Source organism: Pseudochaenichthys georgianus, chromosome 15 (genome assembly GCF_902827115.2).
Source record: "Pseudochaenichthys georgianus chromosome 15, fPseGeo1.2, whole genome shotgun sequence".
NCBI lineage: Eukaryota > Metazoa > Chordata > Actinopteri > Perciformes > Channichthyidae > Pseudochaenichthys > Pseudochaenichthys georgianus.
The window spans coordinates 19,637,736-19,662,348 of NC_047517.1; the positions used below are offsets into that span (position 1 = coordinate 19,637,736).

At 41.9% G+C, this 24,613-nt stretch overlaps 1 protein-coding gene across 1 annotated transcript; it reads left to right on the forward strand.

Annotated features, from left to right (window-relative positions):
* The first annotated feature begins 500 nt into the window (after positions 1-500).
* On the forward strand, positions 501-23,629 carry mertka (c-mer proto-oncogene tyrosine kinase a). The gene is made up of 19 exons (XM_034100633.2): positions 501-781; positions 1,963-2,278; positions 2,677-2,777; positions 2,859-3,029; positions 10,777-10,863; positions 10,981-11,096; positions 11,180-11,369; positions 12,048-12,193; positions 13,742-13,877; positions 14,574-14,718; positions 15,438-15,526; positions 20,412-20,507; positions 20,605-20,685; positions 20,781-20,873; positions 20,991-21,109; positions 21,225-21,334; positions 21,458-21,617; positions 22,242-22,378; positions 22,836-23,629. The coding sequence occupies exons 1-19, from the start codon at positions 697-699 to the stop codon at positions 23,221-23,223; spliced, it is 2,766 nt and encodes a 921-aa protein (XP_033956524.1). The 5' UTR covers positions 501-696; the 3' UTR covers positions 23,224-23,629.
* The last annotated feature ends 984 nt before the right edge of the window (positions 23,630-24,613 follow it).

The window sequence follows — 24,613 nt, forward strand, 5'->3', positions numbered from 1 at the left end:
TGCCTTTTCACCGACATATAACTGGTATACCGAACAAGATGCATTTATGTGAACATTTAATTGTCAACCACAATCATTTTAATTGAGTTTAGACTTTTAGTTGTTACTGAAAGGCAAGCTTAGTTATATGGTAGTTGACCACGTGGTGGAGCAGTTGGGCGTATAATATTTCTAAAGGTTTTGGAGATAATTAAAATAAATATATCACCATGGTGATCTATTTATTGTTAAGCTACATGCATGTGCATAATGCTGGTTGTAAGATGCAATAGGTGATAGTGTAAGGTAGGCCTAACATTTCTGTCTTTAAGAATAGTAAAAGAGAATAATTATTAGGAAAATAATGTACATATAATCTCTTGTCAAATCAAAAATAGTCTTGTTTAGTGCTTAGCATGCATCTGTTTTACTGCTGGATTGTTGTTGTTTCTTTTTTATGTGCATTTCCACACTCAGTCCCGCCTTCATGGGACCCCTCCTGTGACGTCGGGAAAAGTTCACTTTTTTCCCCTCTCCAGCTGAATGTGTTCTCGTGTCAACAACTCTTCACAGCAGCGGCGTTGGAGACATGCTACTCGGTGATGTTGGTTACTCTCGGAGCTGTAGTGTCCGGTACCGAACAATCCTCTTAGAATAAAACACATTTGCAGCCTGTTGCAGGACAGAAAGCTCAGTGAAGAGCTGAGACTGGTCATCATGGCACAGAAGTCTACTCCAGGCTGGTTTGGAGCCTTTCTTTCTGCCACGACAATAGCCATTATTGTGGGGAGTCCGGTCAGCGGTGAGTTGTTTATCTTCTTGGAGATGTTCTCTTGTCCGTCAAAGTGGCATCTCAGGCGTAATTCGATCCTTGTGGAGAGGGTCTGTTCTCCACAGCTGGAATACATCATAATACTTGAAATAGCTTGATAACCGCCGTCGGAAATCTTAAATAATTTTAGAATGTATCCTATTTTAATGTCATTTATTCTTACAGAAAATTCCTGTAACGATCTAAAAACATAAAGCAAAGAGCGTGTTCATAGCACTAAACGTGTACCCCTGGAGCTTATTTTTTTAATTATAGTAATAAAACGGTGGCTCACTCAGATGTAGGCTGGAATGTGACGGTAAAAAACACAATACTACTAAACATACTGACGGTAAAGAGTCACTTCAGAAATGCATTAGATAGATTTGAACACATTAAGTTGATATTCATTCATTTGTTGGCCTTATTTAACTGTTCATACCTTCTTAGATGCATAAAGTATATTGATTCTCAAAGTAAAACAATTTTTTTCTTTTCCTAAGTAAAAACGTGTGCTGAAGATCAGCAGATTAATTGATTGGTGATGAGAGAAAATAAAATGCCATCTATTTTTTTAAATATTTTTTTTAAGTCTTCTTTAATCACAGAGTCCACAAAGTAATTGAAGTTAACATTTCTCATATATTGCCTTCATCTCTTCTATATCATCATATTTATTTGAAGATTTAGCAGTTGGTTGAAACAAAGAAGCAATTTACTTTTTTCAGTAAGTAAGTAATAGTACAGACAATTTGTTCATGAAAATAATGTAACTGTTGCGAGGTTTGAATGATACTCTGTTCTGGTTTTGTAAAATCTGTCAGATGTAACACATGCTCAGTTCTGTCACTTTGGGAGGCAAATCTCTGATGTTTTTTATCAAAACCTTTTGGTACAACATGATAAGATACACTTTATTGTCCTTGTTAGGACATTTATTTTGGACTCCATCCTGCTGTTCCACAATATATAAAAAGCACAACATAGTACATGATAAAAGACTATAGCATATTCACAATTTCACACATGACTTACACTACATGTACACAGTTTGCACAAGCACGTATACACAGACAATATACCCTGACACCCCATTTCTCAAACCCCGTCACCGACATTTTAAATCCATGGTTGAATATTGTGCTGACATAACTTTCCCCTTCTACACACAGATCAGCACTCAAGGGGCCGGATCCATCGTCCCATCAGGACCTCTGAGCCTCTTGTGGTACCAGGCCGTGTTTCAAGGGTTTACCTGACCCCGGATCAGCTCAGAAGGCTGCACTTCAAGCCCACCATAGGCTCCATCCAGCTGTCAGAAGGCCATGAGGCTAAATTTAACTGTTCCATCGACATCCCCGATGCCAGGCTGGACCCCACCATCCTCTGGGTGAAGAACGGCCAGGAACTGGCAGGAAACGTACAGGTGGTGATCAACGAGCTCCAGACCACCACAGACGGGGTCACCACGCTACTTTCCACTGTCAGGTATGTGAACACAAAAAAACAATGTCAATGACTGATTACTAAAAGCACAATGACTAGTCTTTTTTAGTCCATTGACAGGAAAATAATCACCAATCGTTTAAAACATGAATTTCTTTGAAATGTTAAAGTAATTTTGAATGCAAAAATGCGAGAAAAATATCTGTTCTAATCATATTAAACTGAATATTTATGGATTTTAAAGGGGCAAAACAAGGCATTTAAAGAAATCACCTTGGTCTTTAAGTAACTTGGATGGACATTTTTTATAATTTATTTACATTTAATGGCCAAAACGATGTATCTAGATGTTTATCCTCAGATTGTTCTATAATGAAACTGTTAGTTGCAGCCCTACTAATTACACAGATTGACAAATGTCTTCATTTACTGTATCACAGCATTGTCCATGTGCAGCGAGCGGATTCTGGGGAGTACCACTGCAGGCTGAGTATCAACTCCCGAACATTTCAGTCTCAGCCGATCACCATTGAGGTGGAAGGTGAGTTTCAACATTGTGCCAACATTTGGTTACTCTTGAGGTGTCCACATTTTTCATGACGCTCTTTTAATCTGTCTATAGGCTTACCAACATTTATCCATCAACCAGAGGACCGGAACGTTACAAGAAGCAAATCTTTCACACTTTCATGTGAGGCGGTCGGACCTCCAGACCCTGTTCAAATCCGCTGGCTTCGTGATGGGTTACCTGATAGTGACTTTCATAACTCTCCAAGCAGCTACTCTGTGTCAGGTGAGACAACACAAATTCCACAGTGTCTCTTTTTTTCCACACATACAGAGAAAATAGTGTTTCACAGGGATCTACTGAATAACAGCTATACTGCTTCCCTCTTGTTGCCTGTTTCTGTTGAAGTGGTCTTGAAAGAAAAGTGTTATTTCTTACTGTTCCCCTAACAAATTGTCTGGGGTAAGATTAGAATATAATTTGGCATAACGCTTAATAACGGCTTGAATTTGACAAAATAAATTGAAATTAGCCAATATAGGATTCATATGTTATTCCCTTATCAGTCTGAATGTTTTGGAAGAGCTATGGAAGTAATTTACCTCTAGTAGAAATACTTTATTTGATTTAGAAATGCTCCTTTAAAGTATTTTTCTGCCTTCAAAGTGCTTTTGATCAAAACTTATTTGTGTGTAATTTGACAAAAGAAAAGAAGCCGTTTATTTAACTAGACGGACCTCTGTCTGATCTTATATGTTTCAAAAGTTTCCACTAAAAGGACACGCACACTCTACAGATATTAAAACAGTTGATTAGTTTCACTTTGAATAACATCCTCCTGTGATTCAATGTGGAATTGGTTCACCAGTAGAGATAAAGGGACATCTGAAAATTGTGACAATGCGTGGAGCAGGTCTTACTCGGCTAGCTTCACTTTGTTGGTGGTTTCTATTCTGCCTCAGCTCTGCTGCCTCAGCATCTGTACACTGCTTACGCCAATGAGATTTATCACCACGGTCAGCATCACTGGGGCCTCCTGGTGCACCCAATGGTTAACTGCGATCATTCATGCGTGGTCTTTGCTTTTTGTAATGCTGCTATACTAGCTGTGAACTCAAGATAACGTGACACATGGAATGCAACTTAACAGAGGCAATGCTGACATTCTGGGAAGTAAAATATTCAGCTCTGACAGAGAGCTATGAGGAGATAGATACCACGTGTCGTTTAAGAGGAAAATATGCCTGTTTTTGTTGTTGTTATCACTGTCAGGAAATGTACAACCTAACCCTGGTCCGCCCAGTAGTAGAAGTCAGATCGCTACTCCTGCTGATTTTAAAGCTAGGTCTGGGTTGGGTTTCATCCACTTGAATGTACGCAGTCTGTTAGGTAAACTAGATTTTGTCCGCATTTGGGCGAGTTCGACTGACGCTGACGTCATTGTTTTATCAGAAACATGGCTAAATAAATCTATTTTGGCCTCTGACATTGCCTTAAATGGTTATAACGTGTATTGTTCCGACCGGCCTTATAAAGGTGGTGGCGTTGCCATTTATGTTAAGAATAAGTTCAGTGTAACCACATTAGTTTCCAAATCTATCAGTAAGCAATTCGAATTTTTAGCCTTAAATATAGAAGTGGCAAAGGGTCAACAGGTCATGGTAGTGAGTTGTTACAGACCCCCCTCAACTGTCAAGGACTCCTTGTCTTCGCTAGCAAATCTTTTATCGCAACTAGACTACAAGGAAATAGTGCTACTTGGAGATTTTAACTGGGACTGGTTAACTGCAGTGTCAGAGGATTTTAAAAACCTTTGTATCTCTTTGAATGTTACTCAGATTGTTGACAGTCCTACTCGCCCTAACATTAAGTCCCCTAATAAATCCTCCCTAATTGATCTCATTCTAACTAATGTTCCCTATAAATACTTATCTGTGGGAGTATTTGCGAATGATCTGAGTGATCACTGTGTTGTAGCCACAATTAGGGACACTAATGGCGCGTTTCCACTGCAGCAGGTAGCTCGCTTTAAGCGTGCCGAGCCGTGCGGGGCCCGTTTTTGGTTGCGTTTCAACTTGGCCTAGTTTTGGCCCGGGGCTACTTTTTCACCTTTTTTCTGGCCCGACTAAATCGTGGTTCTAGGGCCAGGAACAACCAGGCTGAGTATGCTAAACTAGAGAGAGAATCGCTGGCAAGGGGGCTACAACTACAACAAGATGAACATATTTGACCGTGATTTAATTGTAATACACGTTTCAAAATGATGCCGAAGTAACAACATACTGATACCGGTTAGTAAAAACCATGAATTAATGCTTTGACAAGTCTGCAGACAGACGGCAGGCGAAAAACCCTTTTTAAAATGCGTGCTTTCTAAATGGAGCTTGGCTAAGCTAACGTTATATATGCTCCGACCGTCCACACTCACAACAACGGCCTACAGACATAAATAAACCAGCGACTGTATTCGCCATGACACAGGCAGTCTGTGGTTTGTACTTGTTTACTTTTATCTAGTTTCTGAACAGATATGAAGAGCTGTGAGCTCTGAGTGCTAAGAGCTAACCGCTGTGTTGTTTTTTGGGGCGCTCATTGAAGATGACGTCACGGCTTCGCCTACACTGCGTTACTATAGTAACTACCCCAGTTCCTAAACTGTAATGGAAGCGCAGCATTACAGTGAGCCGGGCCTAATAAGGCCTAACCAAACCGAGCGAGGCCTGCAGTGGAAACGTGCCATAAGGTTCAAAAGGTTAAACCTCGTATTATTATTAAGAGAGACATACAACATTTTGTGGAGCAGGGTTTTGTTCATGATCTGTTTGATTTTGATTGGGGAAAATCGATCTGTGTGCTGATGTAGAAACTGCATGGTCTTATTTTTATCTTGGTTTTATGGAGATCATTGATAGACATGCACCCCTGCGTAAATTTAGAGTAAAGGGACGAGACAATCCTTGGTTTTATGCTGAGCTGTCTAGTCTCCTTCATGAGAGAAACAAGGCCTGGGCAAAGGCTAGGCAATCAGGCTCAGAGATAGAGTGGCTGCGTTTTTGGCAGCTAAGGAATAGCTTCACTTCAAATGTCAAAAGCGCAAAGTCGAAGCACTATTTGTCAGTTACCACAGAAAACCTAAATAATCCTAGGAAATTTTGGAAAGCCATAAAATCGATATCCACCAGTGAGATCCGTAATGAGCTACCTCCGTGCCTTACCACAGCATCTGGCTCTATATCGGACAGGGCCACTATGCTAAATTGCTTTAATGAGCATTTTGTGTCCTGCGGTTCTATGTTTGATTCTGTGACTAACTCTGCTTCTGTGAACACTACAGTCGGTGACTCTGAACAACGTGGTCTGGAAAACCCTTTCAGTTTTACTCCTTTTACTGTCAATGTTGTTCATGAAGCCTTATCTAAGCTAGATCCTAGGAAACCGGCTGGCCCGGACAACGTAGAACCTTTCTTTTTAAAGATAGCTGCAGATTTTATTGCTCCACCTCTTACTTCTCTTTTTAACCTCTCCCTCAGCACAAATGCAATTTCAAAAGTATGGAAGTCAGCTTATGTCTTGCCTTTACTGAAAGGAGGGGAGGCAACTATTTTAAATAACTATAGGCCAATCTCTAAATTGTCAGTTCTGGCGAAGGTGCTTGAACGCCTAGTGAGTGAACAGGTAAAGGAGTTTTTATGTAAAAATGATATCCTGTCTAAACATCAGTCAGGCTTCAGAAAGCAACATAGCACCATCACTGCGACAATGAAAGTGGTGAATGACATTACGAGTATTTTAGATAATAAGCAGAGTTGTGCAGCTCTGTTTATTGACCTTTCCAAAGCGTTTGATACCGTTGATCATCACATCTTAAAGCAGAGGCTACTCAGTATTGGCATATCCAGCCATGCAGTGGGTTGGTTTGTGAACTACCTCTCTGAAAGGTCCCAATGTGTTCACTTTGATGAGCTCACTTCTGAGTGGTTGAACATTGCTAATGGTGTTCCTCAAGGTTCTGTTTTAAGTCCACTTTTATTCTCCATATATATCAACAGTTTAGGTGAAAATGTGAATGAAGCTACTTTACATTTTTATGCGGATGATACCGTGATGTATTGTGCAGGTCCCTCCATTAAGGAGGCTGTTGTTAAATTACAGGCTGTTTTTAACATTATTCAGACTCAGCTCTCTGAGCTTAAGCTTCTTTTAAATGTTGATAAAACCAAGGTAATGCTATTTTCTAAAGCTAAAAAGACTACAGACACTGCTTTGGATATTGTTACTATGCAAGGACAAGTACTCAAAGTGGTTACCTGTTATAAATACCTTGGTATCTGGCTTGATGATTGTCTTACTTTTAAACTTCAGGTCATTAATCTGCTTAAAAAGCTGAGGGTTAGACTAGGTTTCTTTTTTAGAAACAAGTCCTGTTTCTCACTTGAGGCCAGGAAAAGGCTAGTCACTGTGACCTTTTTACCTGGTGATTTGATATATATGAATGCACCTGCCCATTGCCTGGAAAAGTTAGATGCCGCCTATCACAGTGCTCTGAGATTTGTTACTAACTGTAAAGCACTTACTCATCACTGTACCCTGTATGCCAAGGCAGGTCTGCCTTCACTAACTGTACGGAGGCTCAGTCATTGGTACATGTTCATTTATAAAGCCATGTTGGGTAAACTACCTTTTTATATCTGCTCTCTGACCTCTCGACGAATTGAAAGTACTTATTGCCTGAGATCTCATGATGTTGTTTTATTAAATGTGCCAAGTGCTAGGACTGTCTTAGGGAAGAAAGCTTTTAGATGCGCAGCTCCACTAACTTGGAACAGTCTGCAAACATGTTTAAAACTGAGCACTTTGGTTCCCCTGCATCATTTTAAAACTCGGCTGGGTGACATGCTGTTTGATACTCATGGTACCTGTCACTGTAAATAGAGTTTGTAAACTGTACCCTGTACATTATGTTGTATGTCATCCTTATTGTTGTTCTGTTGTTTTTATGTCCTGCAGGTCACCCTTGAAAAAGAGATCTTTTGATCTCAAGGGGCTTCACCTGGTTAAATAAAGGCTACAAACAAACAAAACCGCTCTCATGTCTGTTGAGCACATTTTTGGCTGGTTTCAAGCAGCTATTTAGCTTAGCATAAAGAGTGGATACTATGGGAAACAGCTAGCCTGGCTCTGTCTCTGGTGCAACCAGATGCCAGGTAGCTAGTGCAGGAAGACGCCAAGAAGTAAACGGTCATTGACAATTAACTAAAGTGTTAATGAGTGACCTTTTAAGGTGCATGATCTTGGATTTTGATACCTTTTGAAGATAGCTCGGCTAGCCATTTTACTTGTTTCCAGTCTTATTCGCTGTAGACTTATATTAAAAGAAGAATCTGGAGAGTGGTAACAATCTTCTCTTCTTTCTATCTCGTCTAATCAAATAGAAAGGCTGGAACTATAATAGTAATTGTCAATGTTAGTTACATGACATTTCAGAATATATCTAAAAGAACCAACCCTAATTTTCCCAAAGTCCAGTTGACATAATCACATTTTCGAAATACTTTACTTCAATAGAAACATTGAAAAACTATAAAAACAACAAATGCTCGCAAAATACTAGTTTTTGCTTTATTGAATGATCGATCAGCTACCTATATGTAACGTTTTTTCTACATAAAGTACAAGTCAAGATTGTTGAACAGTCAGTTCAACATGGAATCATCTTTAAATTACATAGCTGTCTTTTTCTAATGGACTCTCCCCTTTATGCCCTGGGCTGCTCTCTTCTTCAAAGCAAATATTTGTTATTCGAAGCATAACCTTTTGGTTCTCTAACCTCTAGTTTTCTGCTCGCCGTAGGCTAAGAAGCCCCGCTGCAGTATGAGTGGCGATACAGCCCGACACTGGTGGGGTTAAAGGTTTAGAGCCGTGCTTTGGTCCAGCGTGTGCAAGGGCCTGGGCGGTAAGAGGAAGGGGGGCTGCATAGGGAGTCGGTTCGGGGGCTGGCTCCGGGGACAAAGACCTCATTCATGGGACTGCCCACCATACCCAGCAGGGAGGGGCTGGACACAGAGGCTGGCAGGCTGCAGGCCACCAGAGCTCTGTGCAGGACCCAATATTGGCACAGTAAAACAGTGTAAACCCACTATTCTGCACCCCACGCACACTTGAAGTCTAGGGCCCCTTTTGCCACGACAGCTTGGATCCCATGGTATTAGGAGAGAGCTTTTGTCATGTGAAGTGGTGCATGATTGTTTGTTTTGTTTTAGAAAGTTGTTAGCATGCACCCTAACATTTCTATTATAGCCCTCTGAAAGATAAGTGATGTCGAAGGGGATTTAATTCAGATTAAAGAAAGCCTTCTTATCCACATTGCATTATTTAATCTGTCTCAGGACAAAGGTTTACACATGTTTTGAACTTTAGCTATCGAATACACAAAAACAACTGAAGACGTGGTACACAGCAATAAAGGGGGAACGTTGTTGGCTAAGTTGATGGACTTGTTAACTTCCTAAATATAAAATGAAAAAATAACAGCTATCTCCGAATGCTTGAGAGCTCCCTCCATAATTTGTGAAGTTTCCATTTGAGATGCCAACCCATTTTTTTACAACAGCGTTACTGTTTTTTATGTTGATGTTATTGCCAAGTACAGTGAAAGCAGAAATGCAAGTGCATGACCTTTTTCATATTTATGTTCCTTTCATTACCAAAAACGATACGACTTAAAAAGAAAGTGTCTTTTATTGAGCCATGAGCTGATGTCATTGACACTTTACTGTAGATGCCTGGAAGAGAATCAATGCATAAAACCGTTCCTGAAGCTTAATCCACTCCACTGTTGTCATATATTATCACAGTATTTTGGATACACTGATAGTTTTCAGAAAATACTGCTAAATACATGCAAACACAGGTGTTTCTCCCTTCAAACAAAGCCCTGTGAGAAGTAGCCCATTTGTCATCATGTTAACGTTACTATAAAAATAAAAAAAACAGACTTTATGCAGCATATTACAACCTGACAGCGGTAGCGTGACTCAAACACTGGGAAATATTTCTTTAGAGTAAAACTGTAACTGTTGCTTTTTGGTAAAAATGATATAAGAATGACCAGTTTCATTTGGATCTACAGTGAAACATGCTCAGTGCCCACACTGTCCCAACCGTCTGTTTGCGATGCAGTTGTAAATGAGGCATGTTGTAATGACATTTGCACAGCTTGGCTGGAAAGGCACCGATGCAGTTTTGATGCATGTGATACAAAGTTTATTTTAGATGTTTTATTACCTTCAGGTTGATTAAATGATTCAGCCCAAACTATTTCAAGTAAGGCTCTATTTGTGCAAACAAACGCACTGTGGTCAGTGTTTGTGTGCTCGAGAGCACTCTGGTGCTCTCGAGCACACAAAGGCTAACTAAAGAGGATGTGATATTGTGCAGAAGTAAACAAAACATCCCAAGTTGGTTCCAGACATCTCTCACAGGCTGTTCTTTGATAAGCTTTGTGGAATTTTTTCTGAGATAGAGACAGTGGAGGACAGAGCACAAAAGGGACATTATTCAGCAGTCCTATTGTAACTGGGCAGATCTGTGTCTGATGAAAGACGGAAATTGTGCGTCCAGGAAAAAAGAGGCCCAGCAAAAGCATTGTATCCTCAGTACATCACACTGGAGAGGTTCAATTTGAGTTTACTGCATGAGCTGCTTCTATGTGAACTTTAATGGTTTAATAAAGGGGTTAGTCATCCCCAAATGTGTCGTTTTCTTTATTAGTTTCACTCTTGCTTCTCCTTTGAGGCTGACATGACACTTTTCCCCATATCCGCCTTTGACACAGAGAGAATGCAGTTAGTTTGACGACAAACCTCACCAGAATGTGTCTGGCTGGATTGTATTTCAGTTTTTTTCCAAGTATTGAAGTACAATGAAACCACTATCAAAACATTTAGCTCTATCTTGACCTTGAGGATTGGTTGTTTTTCATTTCCCACAGAGTTGACTGACTACAATGTCCTCTCTAATGTTTCATTTGCAGGTGTGGACAAGTACATTCAGTTCAGCTGCGAAGCTTACAACTCCAAGGGTGTCACCACCTCCAGAGAAGCAAACATCAACATCAAAGGTAAAACTCAAGGTCTTTTGGGAGCTGTTAGACATTCCAAGAGGTTTTCGTGCTCTGCAACTGAACATATGCCTCCATGTTAGGAAGTTAATGAGCATTTCTTTACGATGTTTTCAGTGCTTCCTGGGCCTGTGTCTAATGTCACTGTGACAGAGAGGCAGTCCAATAAGTTCCTGTTGAGCTGGAGTCCGGGGCATGATGGTTTCTCTCCGATTACTACATGCCTCATCAGGGTAAGTCCTGTCACGCATGAGAAAACAATGCTGTTGTTTAATGTCTTCAGATAGGTTCTCAAATATTCTTTGTTCTATCCTAGGTTAGAGAGGTGAGTCGCAGGAAAGGGGAGGTGATGACCATCAGGTTTATCAACGTCACAGTGCCGTCTTTCCAGAGCGAGGTCCCCGGGCTGAAGGCTATGACGTGGTACAACCTGAGTGTTTCCTGCAGCAATGAGGTGGGGGCCTCTCCTGTCACCATGTGGATCCAGAGCAATACCATTGAGGGAGGTGTGTGAGTACTTCAGGAAACTTGGAACAATTTACAGGTTGAATTTCCTTTCCAGTTGCTGATAAAACACCAGATTTAGAGAAATGTGGCTGCAAAGGAGACTGTTCTTCCTTAAAAACCACCTTGTGTGTTTACTTCTAAGAAGAACCTAATGATCCTGCCTCCTTCTCATCGTAGCAGATTTCTGTGTTGGTTTCAGGAACATAGCACTATGTAATTAGCCTACTTTCCCATCCAAAATGTGCTAAATGTAATCCTCCTTGCAGTAGCACCATGTCTAAACCGGAATTTACGGTAGTTGCACAACTACCTGCTCAGCTCAAAGCGAGTCCCCTTTAGAAAAATATCATATCCACTAAGATCTCTGTTACTTTACTGAAGGGTCACATAGGAAATAGGAGTGGTCTCACTGAGAACACAACGTTCTTAATGGGTGGAGCTGCTCCCAGTTTCCTTCCTGAAGCCAGCACAGGGGATATTTTAGTTGAAATATGTGATACGCTATGCCAGGAAGTGACCACATACCAAACTGTAATCAAAGATTTCAATGAAGGGTCAGCTTACTTTTTGTTTTGTTTTTGTTTTATAGTTCGACAATTCCTTATTTTATTTTTTTTGTACCTCTCTTGACAATGTTTTAATCCCTCTTTTTGATTTTTTTTTTACCACACTCTCAGTGCCATCAGTTTATCCCCGAAATGTGACAGCACGGATGAATGAGTCGTGGCTGGTAGTCCGGTGGAAACCTCCCCCAGAAGACAAGATAAATGGCATCCTGAGTGGTTATGATGTTATAATCAGACATGGCCCACAAGTAACTAAGGTGAGCTTGCTGACAACGCGGTAATTAAAGATGATCCATTTTGTTTTATTATGTTCTTCCTTGTTTATGTAGCAGTCATATTGATCAGTGGTACTCAACCATTTTTGATTACTACTAGTAGAAAAGCAAAACATGACTTTTCATATATCATGTTATACTGGTAATGTATAGTTAAAATGCACAGATACATATTAAGTAATATGAACAATAATTATGCTATTGTTAGTGATGTTATCGTTGAGGTTTTTGGAACATTCCTGATAAAAATGACTCATGCAGACAAATATGTAGAGAATGAGTCTCGCATTTAGTGATCTGTGATTCTCCCTTTGTCCTGCCTACTGAACCAGAGGTCAGCTCCCCTATTATCTTTGCACAACAGTTTTTCTATAGAAGTGCCTTTTCTTTTTAGAAACACCCTTTAACTTTGCTTTGATAACATTTATTTTTGGAAACATCAATTGTCCTGTCATACTGACTGCGTTAGTGCTCTCTGGTACAATAGTGAGTTTCCTGTCCTTCTTTTCTGTGTAGTAGATAAAGGAAGCTGATGGTGTGAAAGCTGGCAGTCTGTTTTCCTTTCTTCAGCATGTGGCTTTGAGTCATCTCACAGGGAATGGGATATGAATACAACGGGATGTGTACTACAGGTCCAAATAACCTTATGCGTTGTCAGTTGGTGATATCATTGCTGACAAACTATGTAATAGTGACTGGAAATGTGAACTGCCTGTTGTGTCCTCTGTCCCACCTGCCCCTTAAACATACTAATAAAAATAAATAGTTCCAAGTATCTTTAAATTAGAGGAATAAGTTGTTTTGCGTGTTTCATGGTGTTGTTGCCATCTAATTTGGGAATCTGAGGTTGTTTCCCAAAATGTGTTGAAAGTCTACTGTTGCAAAAGCATTCCACCACATGTTGCCCACTGTTTGATGCCACAGACATGAAAGACCATTAATCATGGGTTCTTGGTTCCCAGTCGGACTGTCAGCAAATTTGTAACGCAGAGGAACCCCACTGTGTGTTGTGAAATACAGCGCTCTGTCTGTCACATGTTCCCTTCCATTGCAGCACATGAACTTATCTTAAAGCCCTTCCCTTTTTTTAAACGAGAGTTGCGTTATATATGATAATAGTATAATTAGTAAAAAACCAAGATCCCCAGGATTTCTCAAGAAAGGTTTATTACTGCAAGTGAAACAGATAAAATGGACTTTTATTTTGCATTTCATGTTTGTCATAGTGCAATGTGAAAATGAGAAAAAAAGGAAGACACTGAACGAAAGAGGACATGAAAAGTTGTTGACCTGGATTTAAGATGTTGCACAAATGTACAAGATGTTCTTTATCATGCTGGTCATGCATTGGATGTGTTGTCTGTTCATTAAGAATCTACTTCTCTTTCAGTTTACAGGACTTACTGTACCTTTTAACATCTGTTTGGCTTGTGACCTACAGGTTAAACTCCAAAAAGATAATGATTTACTTTCAAATCTTTTTTTTTTCAAAGTGATGTAATTCTGTTATTTTGTTTTGTGTCATTCCAGATCCACACAAACACCACCGTGGTCTTTGTAGATGTGCAGGAATTCAACACAACCTACAGTGTGGAGGTGGCTGCGTGCACGCAGGCAGGGAGCGGCATGGTCAGCCCACGAGTCTGGCTGTTTGTGCCAGACGACAGTAAGCTGCTCTATTAATTTATCTCATCTGGAAATTGTCAACTTCACAATCTGGCCAACATAGTTTAGATGCTGTATTATATTAACATTATGTGCAATGCCTTGTTTACATGCTACTGTGACGAAAACATTTCCTCGATTAGGATCAATAAAATCAATCTTATATTATAGGCCTACTTTAACAACATTGCTGCCCTATTTTTAGCTTCACTGGCAGAATTGCTCTAGTCTAGGGAGTGTAATGTTTGTTGATCAGTCTACTCAGATCTAGATTGAAATCTACTGAAACTAAACGATGGATTTCCTCAGGGAATATATTGTAATAACTTTAATTTAACAATCAGATGTTAGAATTTAACTTAATTTAGAAGCACTATGCCTAGAGTAGGCCTCACAGAGCCATTAACATACTGTGAAGATGTAGAGGCTTTACATTTTCCAAACTATAGTTTAAAAAAGTAGTAAATCGTTTTTTTACGTGTATTTTATTCATCAACGGCTATGGCAGAAAATGGGCAATTCAGAATCAATAATCACATATTCATATTAATTCACAGTTCAAACAGCTCTGACATGTTGGAAAATCAACATTTGTTGGGGAAACTAACCATGATCCGACTTTAATTTTTGACCACTTTACATTTGGAGAGTTTTTCCTACATTTTCACATGCTTATGATTTCTTCTTCCTCTCCCAGGGGTGTCCCCGTCATCCAGCCCCGAAATCAGGGCCTCAGACTCGGTCAATGTTGTGCTGGGCGTGGTGTGTGGCTTCTGTCTTCTGCTGCTTATCATCTGGGGGGCTATGTGTTTCCACAACAGGACTTATGACTCTTGGCTTGGGTATGCTGACAATCTCTCACCTTCTGCGCAAAGACGATGTTAATTGAATTATCAACCTTGCTCCAAGTTTAATCGTCTTATCCTTGAAGTTGCTACATATCACTGAATGATAGGTCCAAACTTGAAAACACCTTTTATTTTATTTTCACACACAAGACTTTGTAAAATTGAGATAATGTCGAAGAAATAAATACATATCAGGAATTATTAAAACAAAGAAATAGGTTAACAAAAAAAGGGGCAAAAATATACTTAAAATCTGTTGATGTTTTAGTTAATTTAATTACTTTCCACCCCTGTGGGTTGTGGAGTGATCTTTCTTCAGGGGGACACTCTAGTAGGAATTAAGGAACTGAACACATCCGGACTCTGTTAATATACTGCCTTTGCTTCCTCTTAATCCCCATTGTTTTTGCACCTGAGGCCTGTAATAACTGCAGCTGGAGAGATGGACAACAACCGGCTGATAATACATTATTAAGAAGTCTGTGACTCAGTCTGGCCACTCAGGATATGCATCGGAATGTGTCATAGGCTGCTGTTCAGATAGGAAAACAGTGTGTGACCTCAAAGTCAGGAAAGCAACAACTCAGAGGGTTTCCTCACTATGACCCCCTCTTCAGCCTGTGTGTGCATGCCTACTGAGCTGTAGTGATGTTTCTGAGAAAAAAGCAGTTCAGCATTCCCTGTTTTTCCTTTTCCCCTGTCCCCCCCTGCAGGCGGCTGTTTGGAGGTGGAGAAAAGCTGCTTCCGTTTGTGCTTTACACACCGCAGAGATCTTACAATCGAACCGCCATAGAAGTCACACGTACGTTCTGGAACAATACTGTGGAAAATAAATAGTGCTATTTCGTCCCTACTGACCGCCAGAGGCGGTGCTTTACACTGGATATGACATGCGCAGCTCGAGTACCAATAACAACAAAGTCACCTGTGACCCACGTGACACCGGCTATATTTGCCGGTGTCGTAATAGGATCTGTTCCTTTCATCTTCTCGCTGCGCGAGAGTACCGTTGCTACATTCTTGTAGCCTACAGCGTTTCGGTTGGAATGTTTGATCTAAGGCTTCGCGACTGATCCAGTCGGAACCGCGGGCTGTGCAGAAACTTCGATCGGACAGGTTGGTGTTGGCTTGGTCGGTGATGGCAGTGTTTCCGCTCCCTCTCCCAGCTAAGTTGTCCTGATTACTGTCTTGTTTGCTATTTGGCTTGAACTTTTTGGTGACGGGAGCGTTTCCGCTCCCTCTCCCAGGAGTTGTCCCTTACATTTTTTTACCGTGGCGTTGTGCCAAGCTATCATTAGCATTTTGAGTTTCCGGCTTTAGCTGCGTTTTCTTGTTTAGCTAGTAGCAGTAGCGTGGCTCAGCCTTAACTGTGTCCTGCCTGTGCAGCCACTTGGCTGACGCTGGGATAAGCACCGGAGTACCGGTAGGGGTGGGCAATATTGAAAAATATATGATCACGATATTTTTCAAGCAGTATTATGATAGACGATATATATCACGATATTTTTTCATGTCGGTTATTATGGTTATTTTTCAAGTTACTTAACAGTACAAGCACCTACAAGGTAACAGAAACTAAAACAAAAAGGAGTAACAGACCAAAATAGCATTTCAAGCAGGTTTTATTTCTGAAATGAATCCCTGAATGAACAATTCAACATTTTGATATGGCTTCAAGGCACAGTTTCTCAGTATAAAAATGAACTTTCTGAGGTAGCACGAGTAGTGAACATCAATAAACATGAAAAGGAGGGTAAACCATCAATGAGGAAAAGTCAGTGCCAAACAATTAAAATGTAAACTTTAGACTTGAAGTGCAATAAAAGACTTTAGCATAACTGAAGGGAAACATTTTTTTTTGTTTTTTTTATCACGATAGATACGATATCTCTGAAAAAGCATATCGTGGAGACCTAATATCGTCACGACGATATATATCGTCATATCGCCCACCCCTAAGTACCAGTGCTGTTTTTTCTTTAGAAGCCAGTTTTTCTCTCCTTGTCGCATCTTTCTCCAGATCAGTCCGGCCGTTTCCGGCGACTCGAGGGAGCGATGGCTATGGGTTCACCCCCCAATAGGAGGACTAGAAACAGACTGTCCTCTAAGGTGGATCGGTTAGCTGCCGACATGGTGCTTTTCCCTGCAGCAGCTCAGCTACTGGGCTGCCTGTACTTCCGACCTTTGGGTGGTTTCCACCCTAACCCAGGGATACGAATTGCAGTTCCGATGCCGGCCCCTAGCCTTCGGTCGGGTCAGAAGACCCTCTGCTTCAGTCTGGGTTCTACTCGGTGTACTTTGTTGTTAGCAAGAAAGTCGGCGGATTCTGTCCAGTCTTTGACCTCAGAGGAATCAACAGATTCCTGAATGTGCTGCCCTTCCGTATGCTAACCACTGCAGACACCCTTCGTGTTTCGCACAGGGGGAGTGGTTCGCAAACGTGGACTTGAGGGACGCCTACTTCCACGTGCCAATTGCATCCCATCACCGGAAGTTCTTGAGGTTCGCCTTTCAGGGCCGACACTATCAGTTCCGCGTGCTTCCCTTTGGTCTCTCTCCAAGGGTGTTCACCAGGGTCGTGGCGGCAGCTCTCGCACCCTTGCAGGCACGGGGCATGAAGGTCCTGCCGTATCTAGACGACTGGCTGGTCTGCGCGCTGTCCCAGCCTCAAGTGGCCCAGGATACGGCGCGCCTCTTATCTCACGTAGCCCGGTTGGACCTAACGGTAAACACCGGGAAGAGTTGCCTGGACCCTTCCCAACAGGTCACTTACCTGGGGATGGTCCTAGATTCGGTCGCCATGAGGGCCTACCTGACACCTCGTCGTGTGGACGACATTTCTCACCTTCTTCCCATCTTCAGGCTGGGAAAGATGGTGCCTTACATCCAGTTCCTCTGGCTCTTGGGAAAACTGACGGCTGCCTCAGCCGTTGTGCCCTTAGGCCTGCTGTCGCTGCGCCCCATGCAGTGGACGCCAAGTGGCACAGGAGAGTCAGGAGAGGCTTCTCAATACTCAAATTTCCCCTCCTCGACTCCTCGGTCCTCCGGTAGTGACCCGGAAATGAATTTCAGCGCGCCATTTTGAAGGACATCTCATTTCTCTAAATGCACACCGAGGATCGAGCGTCGAGGAGGCTCTCTGGAGTAGCTCTAACCGAGGATACACTGATGGTTCCTCCACGGATGTATTTCCGGGAACGGTGGAGGCGTGACGCACGGCCGGACTTATCTCAGCCAATGACAGCTCTGCATGCATCCCCTGGATATTATTTTAGAAACTGCTTTCATCGCGTCGTGATGTTTCCAGAGAGAACAGCTGTGAGGTCCGTGCAGAAAGCAGAGCAGTGTGTAAAATATATATCACTCAGTATAACAGACCTACTCTCTTTATTTGCTTTAGTTTAGTAGATAACTACAAACAAAGAGTCCAGATGTTTCTAAGACCATTTCGTGCTTCACATAATAAAATACACAACGGCTGTAGCCTGATTATGCTTTAGCAGCTGTAGGTGTGTGTGGTATAGTGTGTAGGTGTGTGTTGTACAGTGCGTAGATGCGGCAGACAGACGGGTCTCAGTTGGTTTGGTGTCCTATGCTTACTTTTAATACTTGTAAATACAACTTTTGGCCCGTAATTTCAATTCCCCATTTCAGCGACCAGAGAGAGGGGGGGATATATCCAGTCTCTGATTGTGTTACGTTATTATGAGAGTGCTCTCATACTTTAAATTGTATATATTTATATAAATATATGTGTGTGTGTGTCCGCATCTGTATCCTGTTATTGTCTCATTATACCGCACTCTCAATGAATTCAAAGTAAATATGTGGGGGAACAATGTTCAGATGATCTAACAGAGATTATAAAATACAGTGCTATGACAAAACACTCGACAGCTGATGCAGCTGTTGCCACGTAATAATGAACGGACGTCGCTTTAATATGACCACTCAAAGGAGAGGAGTTCTCATTTCTTTAAACGTCTACTGCTTCCCCTCCTCTCTCCTCGGTTCCCCTCCTCGGTCCTCCGCTCGCATCTCCTGTGGGCGGGACTAAGTCTCGAGGAGGGGAGTCGAGGAGGGGAAATTTAAGAATTGAGAAGCCTCTAGGGTGTCTCAGCGGTGCCTCAACTCTCTGTCCCGCTGGAGGGACAGGGCCTATCTTCTGATGGGTGTGCCCATGGGCACCAGGGGGGCACTAGGTCCGCACAGTTGCTCCGGGTTTCACAGAGCCTCTTGTCTTGGGCGCTCCCCCGCCTGGCCAGTCTGCGGGCAGTCTTTCTACCAGGAGACCAGAATCAGGTCGCAGATTTCCTCTCTTGGCACAAGCCTCCACCAGGGGGAATGGAGGCTTCATCCAGAGGTGGTGGAGTCAATTTGGAACCTTTTCGGCAGGGCCGAGGTGGACCTCTTTGCCTCGGAAGAGTCGAGGCACTGCCCCCTCTGGTTCTCCTGGACAGAGGTGACCAGCACGATGGGTCAGGACGCTCTGGCGCACGACTGGCCAGACAGTCTCCTATATGCCTTCCCGTCACTGACTCTGATTCTACTGTTTCTACAGACGCTTCAGAGGGTCCTTACTCAGGGGCACAGGCTCCTTCTGGTCGCCCCCCCGCTGGCCGGGAGAGTTTGGTTCCCACAGCTACGCAGTCTCTGCTGCAGCCCATCATGGCGTCTCCCCAACAGGAAGGACCTTCTGTCACAGCTCAGGGGTTAGATCTGGCATCCCGACCCTCACCGCCTTCAGCTCTGGGCTTGGCCTCTGCGGGGCCCAACCCGCTGTTGAGAATTTTCACGGCATCTGTCAGGGAAACTATCCTGAATGCCAGAGCACCATCCACTCGACAGCAGTATGAGTGCAAATGGAAGCTCTTCTACCACTGGTGTTTGAGTAAGGCTGAGAATCCGGGGCATTGCTCTGTGGCCACCATTTTAGAGTTCCTGCAGTCCCTTCTGGATAGTGGATGTTCTCACTCCACTTTGAAGGTGTATATGGCTGCTATCTCTGCCCGACATGTTGGAATCGACGGCGCCACGGTGAGGTGCCACATTTTGGTGTCCTTCTTTCTGAGAGGGGCTCTACGGCAGCGTCCCCCTAGCACCCCGAGGGCTCCGGCTTGGGACCTGCCACAGTGCTGGATGCCCTATCATCTCCTCCCTTCGAGTCCCTGGCCCAGGTGGTGCTTAAGTGGCTGTCCTTGAATGCAGCATTTCTGCTTGCCATAACCTCAGGGAAGCGAGTTGGAGAGCTACATGCCCTCTCCGTGAGCGATACATGCCTGAGGTGGAACTCCGATGGCTCAGGTGTTGCCCTCTGGGAAATGTGGCGTTCCTGCCCAAGGTGCTTCCACTAGCCCACTCCAATCGGCCTATCCAGCTGGCATGCTTTAACATTCCACAGGAGAGCGGCACGCCTGAGTTGCTGTGCCCGCGAGAAGATTCTGGGAACAGATCCTCTGACGACACTGGCCGATATAGCCGGTGTCACGTGGGTCACAGGTGACTTTGTTGTTATTGGTACTCGAGCTGTGCATGAGCGCAATGGACATATCCAGTGCTAAAGCACCGCCTCTGGCGGTCATCCGGGACTCATAGACCGTAGTTACAGACGTAACTATCGATTTATGTTGTCCTGCTGAAGGCACTTTTTTAGAATACACAATAACTTGACTGGGTCCTGTCTACAGTGGGGAACCTTGGTGTAAGCAATGAACTCCAGAACAAACTTCAGGACATGATGGTCATGAGGAATCTACTCTCCATAGGAAAGATTCTTGGAGAGGGTGAGTGAGCAGAGTCATTTAGAGAATTGTGTGGAAAACATTCATATTCACATGACTGATTTCAAAGTATGAATTATTCTTGATTTCATTCAATCAGGTGAATTTGGTTCCGTGGTGGAGGGGTGCTTACAACAACCAGACGGGACATCTGAAAAAGTTGCTGTGAAGACAATGAAACGTGAGCTTTCTTTTAAAGAAAAATTCAGTCCATCATCTATAAACTATTAAATTAGAAACAAAACAATACTTCTGTTTTATTCTTATTTTCTTCAGTGGACAGCTTCTCTCAAAGGGAGATCGAAGAGTTCCTGAATGAGGCAGCATGCATGAAAGACTTCAACAATCCTAATGTCATCAAACTGCTTGGTATTACCTCTTCGTTTTGTAAAATCCCAATTTACTGTTTCCTGCTAATTTTCATTTCAAAGGTTTAATATCAGAGGTTTAGTGTGCATGTCCTTACATTCATTTGGTCTTTTTTAGGTGTGTGCTTGGAAATAGGCCCAGGAAATTTTCCCAAGCCCATGGTCATCCTGCCTTTCATGAAATATGGAGATCTTCATAGCTTCCTGCTGCGCTCACGCCTGGGAGAGAGTTCTGTGGTGAGATTTACCGCATAATAAGTTACCAAAATAAATTCCAGCTATTATACTTGATCCTTATTATTAAAATAAACTTAATAATTGTCATTGTGTTGCTTTGCTCATTTTTCTGCAGTTCTTGCCCACTCAGACACTCCTGAAGTTCATGGTGGACATTGCTTTGGGTATGGAGTATCTCAGTGGTCGGAACTTTCTGCACCGTGACCTCGCGGCTCGCAACTGCATGTAGGTTACAAAATGATTTTATATTAAAGGCAAAATGTTCTCGGTCATTTTACTTTTTCAGTATGGTTCTGTGATTTGCAGCTCCCATTTATTCTTAACCCGTTCCTCCTTTTTGTTTTATAGGCTGCGTGATGACATGACGGTGTGTGTAGCAGACTTCGGGCTGTCTAAGAAGATCTACAGTGGGGATTATTACAGGCAGGGCAGGATAGCTAAAATGCCTGTAAAATGGATCGCAGTAGAGAGTCTGGCTGACAGAGTTTTTACTATAAAGAGTGATGTGGTAAGTACATTTATCTGCTATCGTGTCTTCACCGCTATCATGTCCCTAAAAGAAGAACTGCCACTCTCTGTTTCGCTCATTACTGTCTGTTGCACTTTAAAGGAATTTCAAAGGCATTGTTAGGTGAATTCACACAGCAATAATTGGTCAGCCCTGTGTGGGAAAGTTTCTGTTTTACCGTCTCATTTATCCATGTGTGGTAATTTAGGATTTATGCCTTCTTTTACAACTTTTCCCTGCTTTTGAAATGATAGAAATCTAGAAGATTTAGAATAAACATTTTAGATTGAAATCCAATTGGAAATAATTCAACATGGTTACACATGGTTTTTCAATGGATTGAATCGCGATGAAATCATATATCAAGATTCTGTGATGCACTCTTACAGTGTGTTGATTGATGATCAAATAGTATCAGTAGCTCTGTGAAATATTTTGAGGGAATCATTTTAAGATTGTGTTTTTGTCGTTACATCACAGTTCACATTACCATTCAGTTCAGTGTGATAACCAATGGTGTGTGTATCAGAATATTTATCACTTGACATTTTAAATGTTTATTTTGCATAAGGTTTTATAACAGGAGAAAATACTTATCTAAAGTTGCTATTCTGTGTCATGCAGTGGGCATTTGGCGTCACCATGTGGGAGATTTCTACCCGAGGCATGACGCCGTACCCTGGAATCCAGAACCATGAAATCTATGACTACCTTCTTGAAGGACAGAGACTTAAGCAGCCAGGAGACTGTTTGGATGAGCTGTGAGTGTTGTCTCTTGTTCAAATATATGTTGTCTTTGGGTTTGATTGTGTTGAAGTTGACATTGCTGAGTCAAAAAATAATAACTAAACATTAGTTGTTTAAATCTTGCCGGAATGTTTAGGAATAAAATATGGGGACATTTCTTTAAAAGGTCCTCTGTGTTGCAGCAAACAACATGCTAAGCTTCAGCACATATAGAAGTTGTTTGCACTTGAGGTGCTGATATACAGTACCTACTTTGATCAGTTCTCTTTTTTTTGGCAAACATCATTAGTCAAAAACAACTTTGAAAACTTAACTGCCATGAGCAGTGAAAGTAGAAACTGCATGTACAACTTGCACATATGTTTTTTTTTAAAGTTGAGTTTAGAAAATGAATGACTTCCATTTAAAAAATAGGATCTTAAATAAATAGTATCAAAATTAATCGTATTTTCTTCTTTCACCTGTGTCTAGGTATGAGATCATGTACAGCTGCTGGAGGGCCGATCCACTCGACCGACCTTTCTTTCCCCAACTGCGAGAAACTTTGGAAAAACTCACAGAAAAGCTCCCGGAGACTTTCAACAAGGACGATATAATCTATATTAACACCAGCTTTCCCGAAGAGGACCCTGATGGAGAATCATCAGCAGCTGCACAACATCCTGTGTTCAACTCGTCGCCTTCCTGCAGCCATCAGGCGGCAGAGAATTCAGTAGTTACTGCAGACATTCATGGTAGCCTGGAGGATGAGGAGGGTGAAGAGGATGATCGCTATGTGGTGGTGATATCCTCCCTCAGACCTCCTGCAGTGGACACTCCTCTTTTGTCAAGTGATGCTCGAAGTCAAGCCAATTGCTGACTGATGTGAGGGCTATGCCTCAACGCTCAAGTGACACTTCTTCCCAGCTGTAGAGATTGCAACCCAGCGGAACAAGACGGCAATACAAAACTGAAACCATCTGTACTAAACAGTATGCCTCACTGCACTGGGAGCACCTTCACAATTCCTGATGTGGACTTTCTGTAGAATTTTTATACGAGCAGTTTCTGCATAAATTTCTAGCCTACGTGTCAGTGTTAGGACTACTGTTTAGGTGTTTTTACATCAAACAGGTTCCATAAACACTCTACTGTGAAATTGTTTACCGTATGCATTTTGTAATGTCATGTAAATATAATAATGTACAAAACACTTTTTAATGTGATCTTCTATATTGTAAAAAGAAACATGATTCATAGATTTCATTAAAATGAAATTAATTCTGCCAAGATGTGTTTGTGTGTGTAAATCAAAACGGTTATTAGAAAAGAAAATATGGTAAAAGTAGCATCTGAAACAATGGGTTGTGTTGTAGTACTCAAGTACTTTACTGGAGTATTTCAATGTTGTGTTACTTTGTACTTCTACTCCACTGCAACTCAGAGACCAATGGTGTACTATTACTCTACTAAATGTATTAAATACTTTTAGTTACTTTGCAGATTTGGATTAATAATGTGAAGTATAATCAACAATTAAAAAATACTTTAGTAACACCTGGAGTAAATTCAAACGCTACCGGGTAGTAGCCTATACAAAGTCATTAAAACCAGCAACACCTTTATCTGCTTTGATAACACTTTAATGCATCAATAATTATAATATGATATTATTCTGAAATGGACCTATTGGCAAAATGAGTAGTTTTACTTTTAGTTCTTTAAGTATATTTTGAAGCACACACTTTTGTATTTTACTTGAGTAACATTTTGATTGAAGGACTTTGACTTGTAACAGAGTATTCCTACACTCTGGTACTTATACTTTTGGTGGGGTATGTAATTTTGGAGAAAGCAGTCGAGTGCGCTAGAATTTGAAAATACACAACCGGAAAAAAAATCTGCCACTTCCTTACAGAGCCCCTCCTCCAACACACACGAACGCGCACATGACCAATGAGGGCACGAGATAACTTTGTGCACAGAAGGCTGACAGGCAGGTAGGCCATCCAGTTTTATTACATGGCTTAGTTGAATACTCGATTCTGATTGGTCAATTCAGAACACGTGACACGTTGTTAATACCGAACAGACAGACCGCTGTCAAGGACTTATTGACCGTTGTTAAGGACGCTCACATCTTCAGAAAGAAGTCCGGTCGATTGAACTGTATACAGTTGGGCAGTTTTGGAACTGGGACAAGAAAAACTGCGGAGAAGTAATGGGGCAGAAACCCTCCTTTTTACGCAGCGGTCCAGACATAGACATCA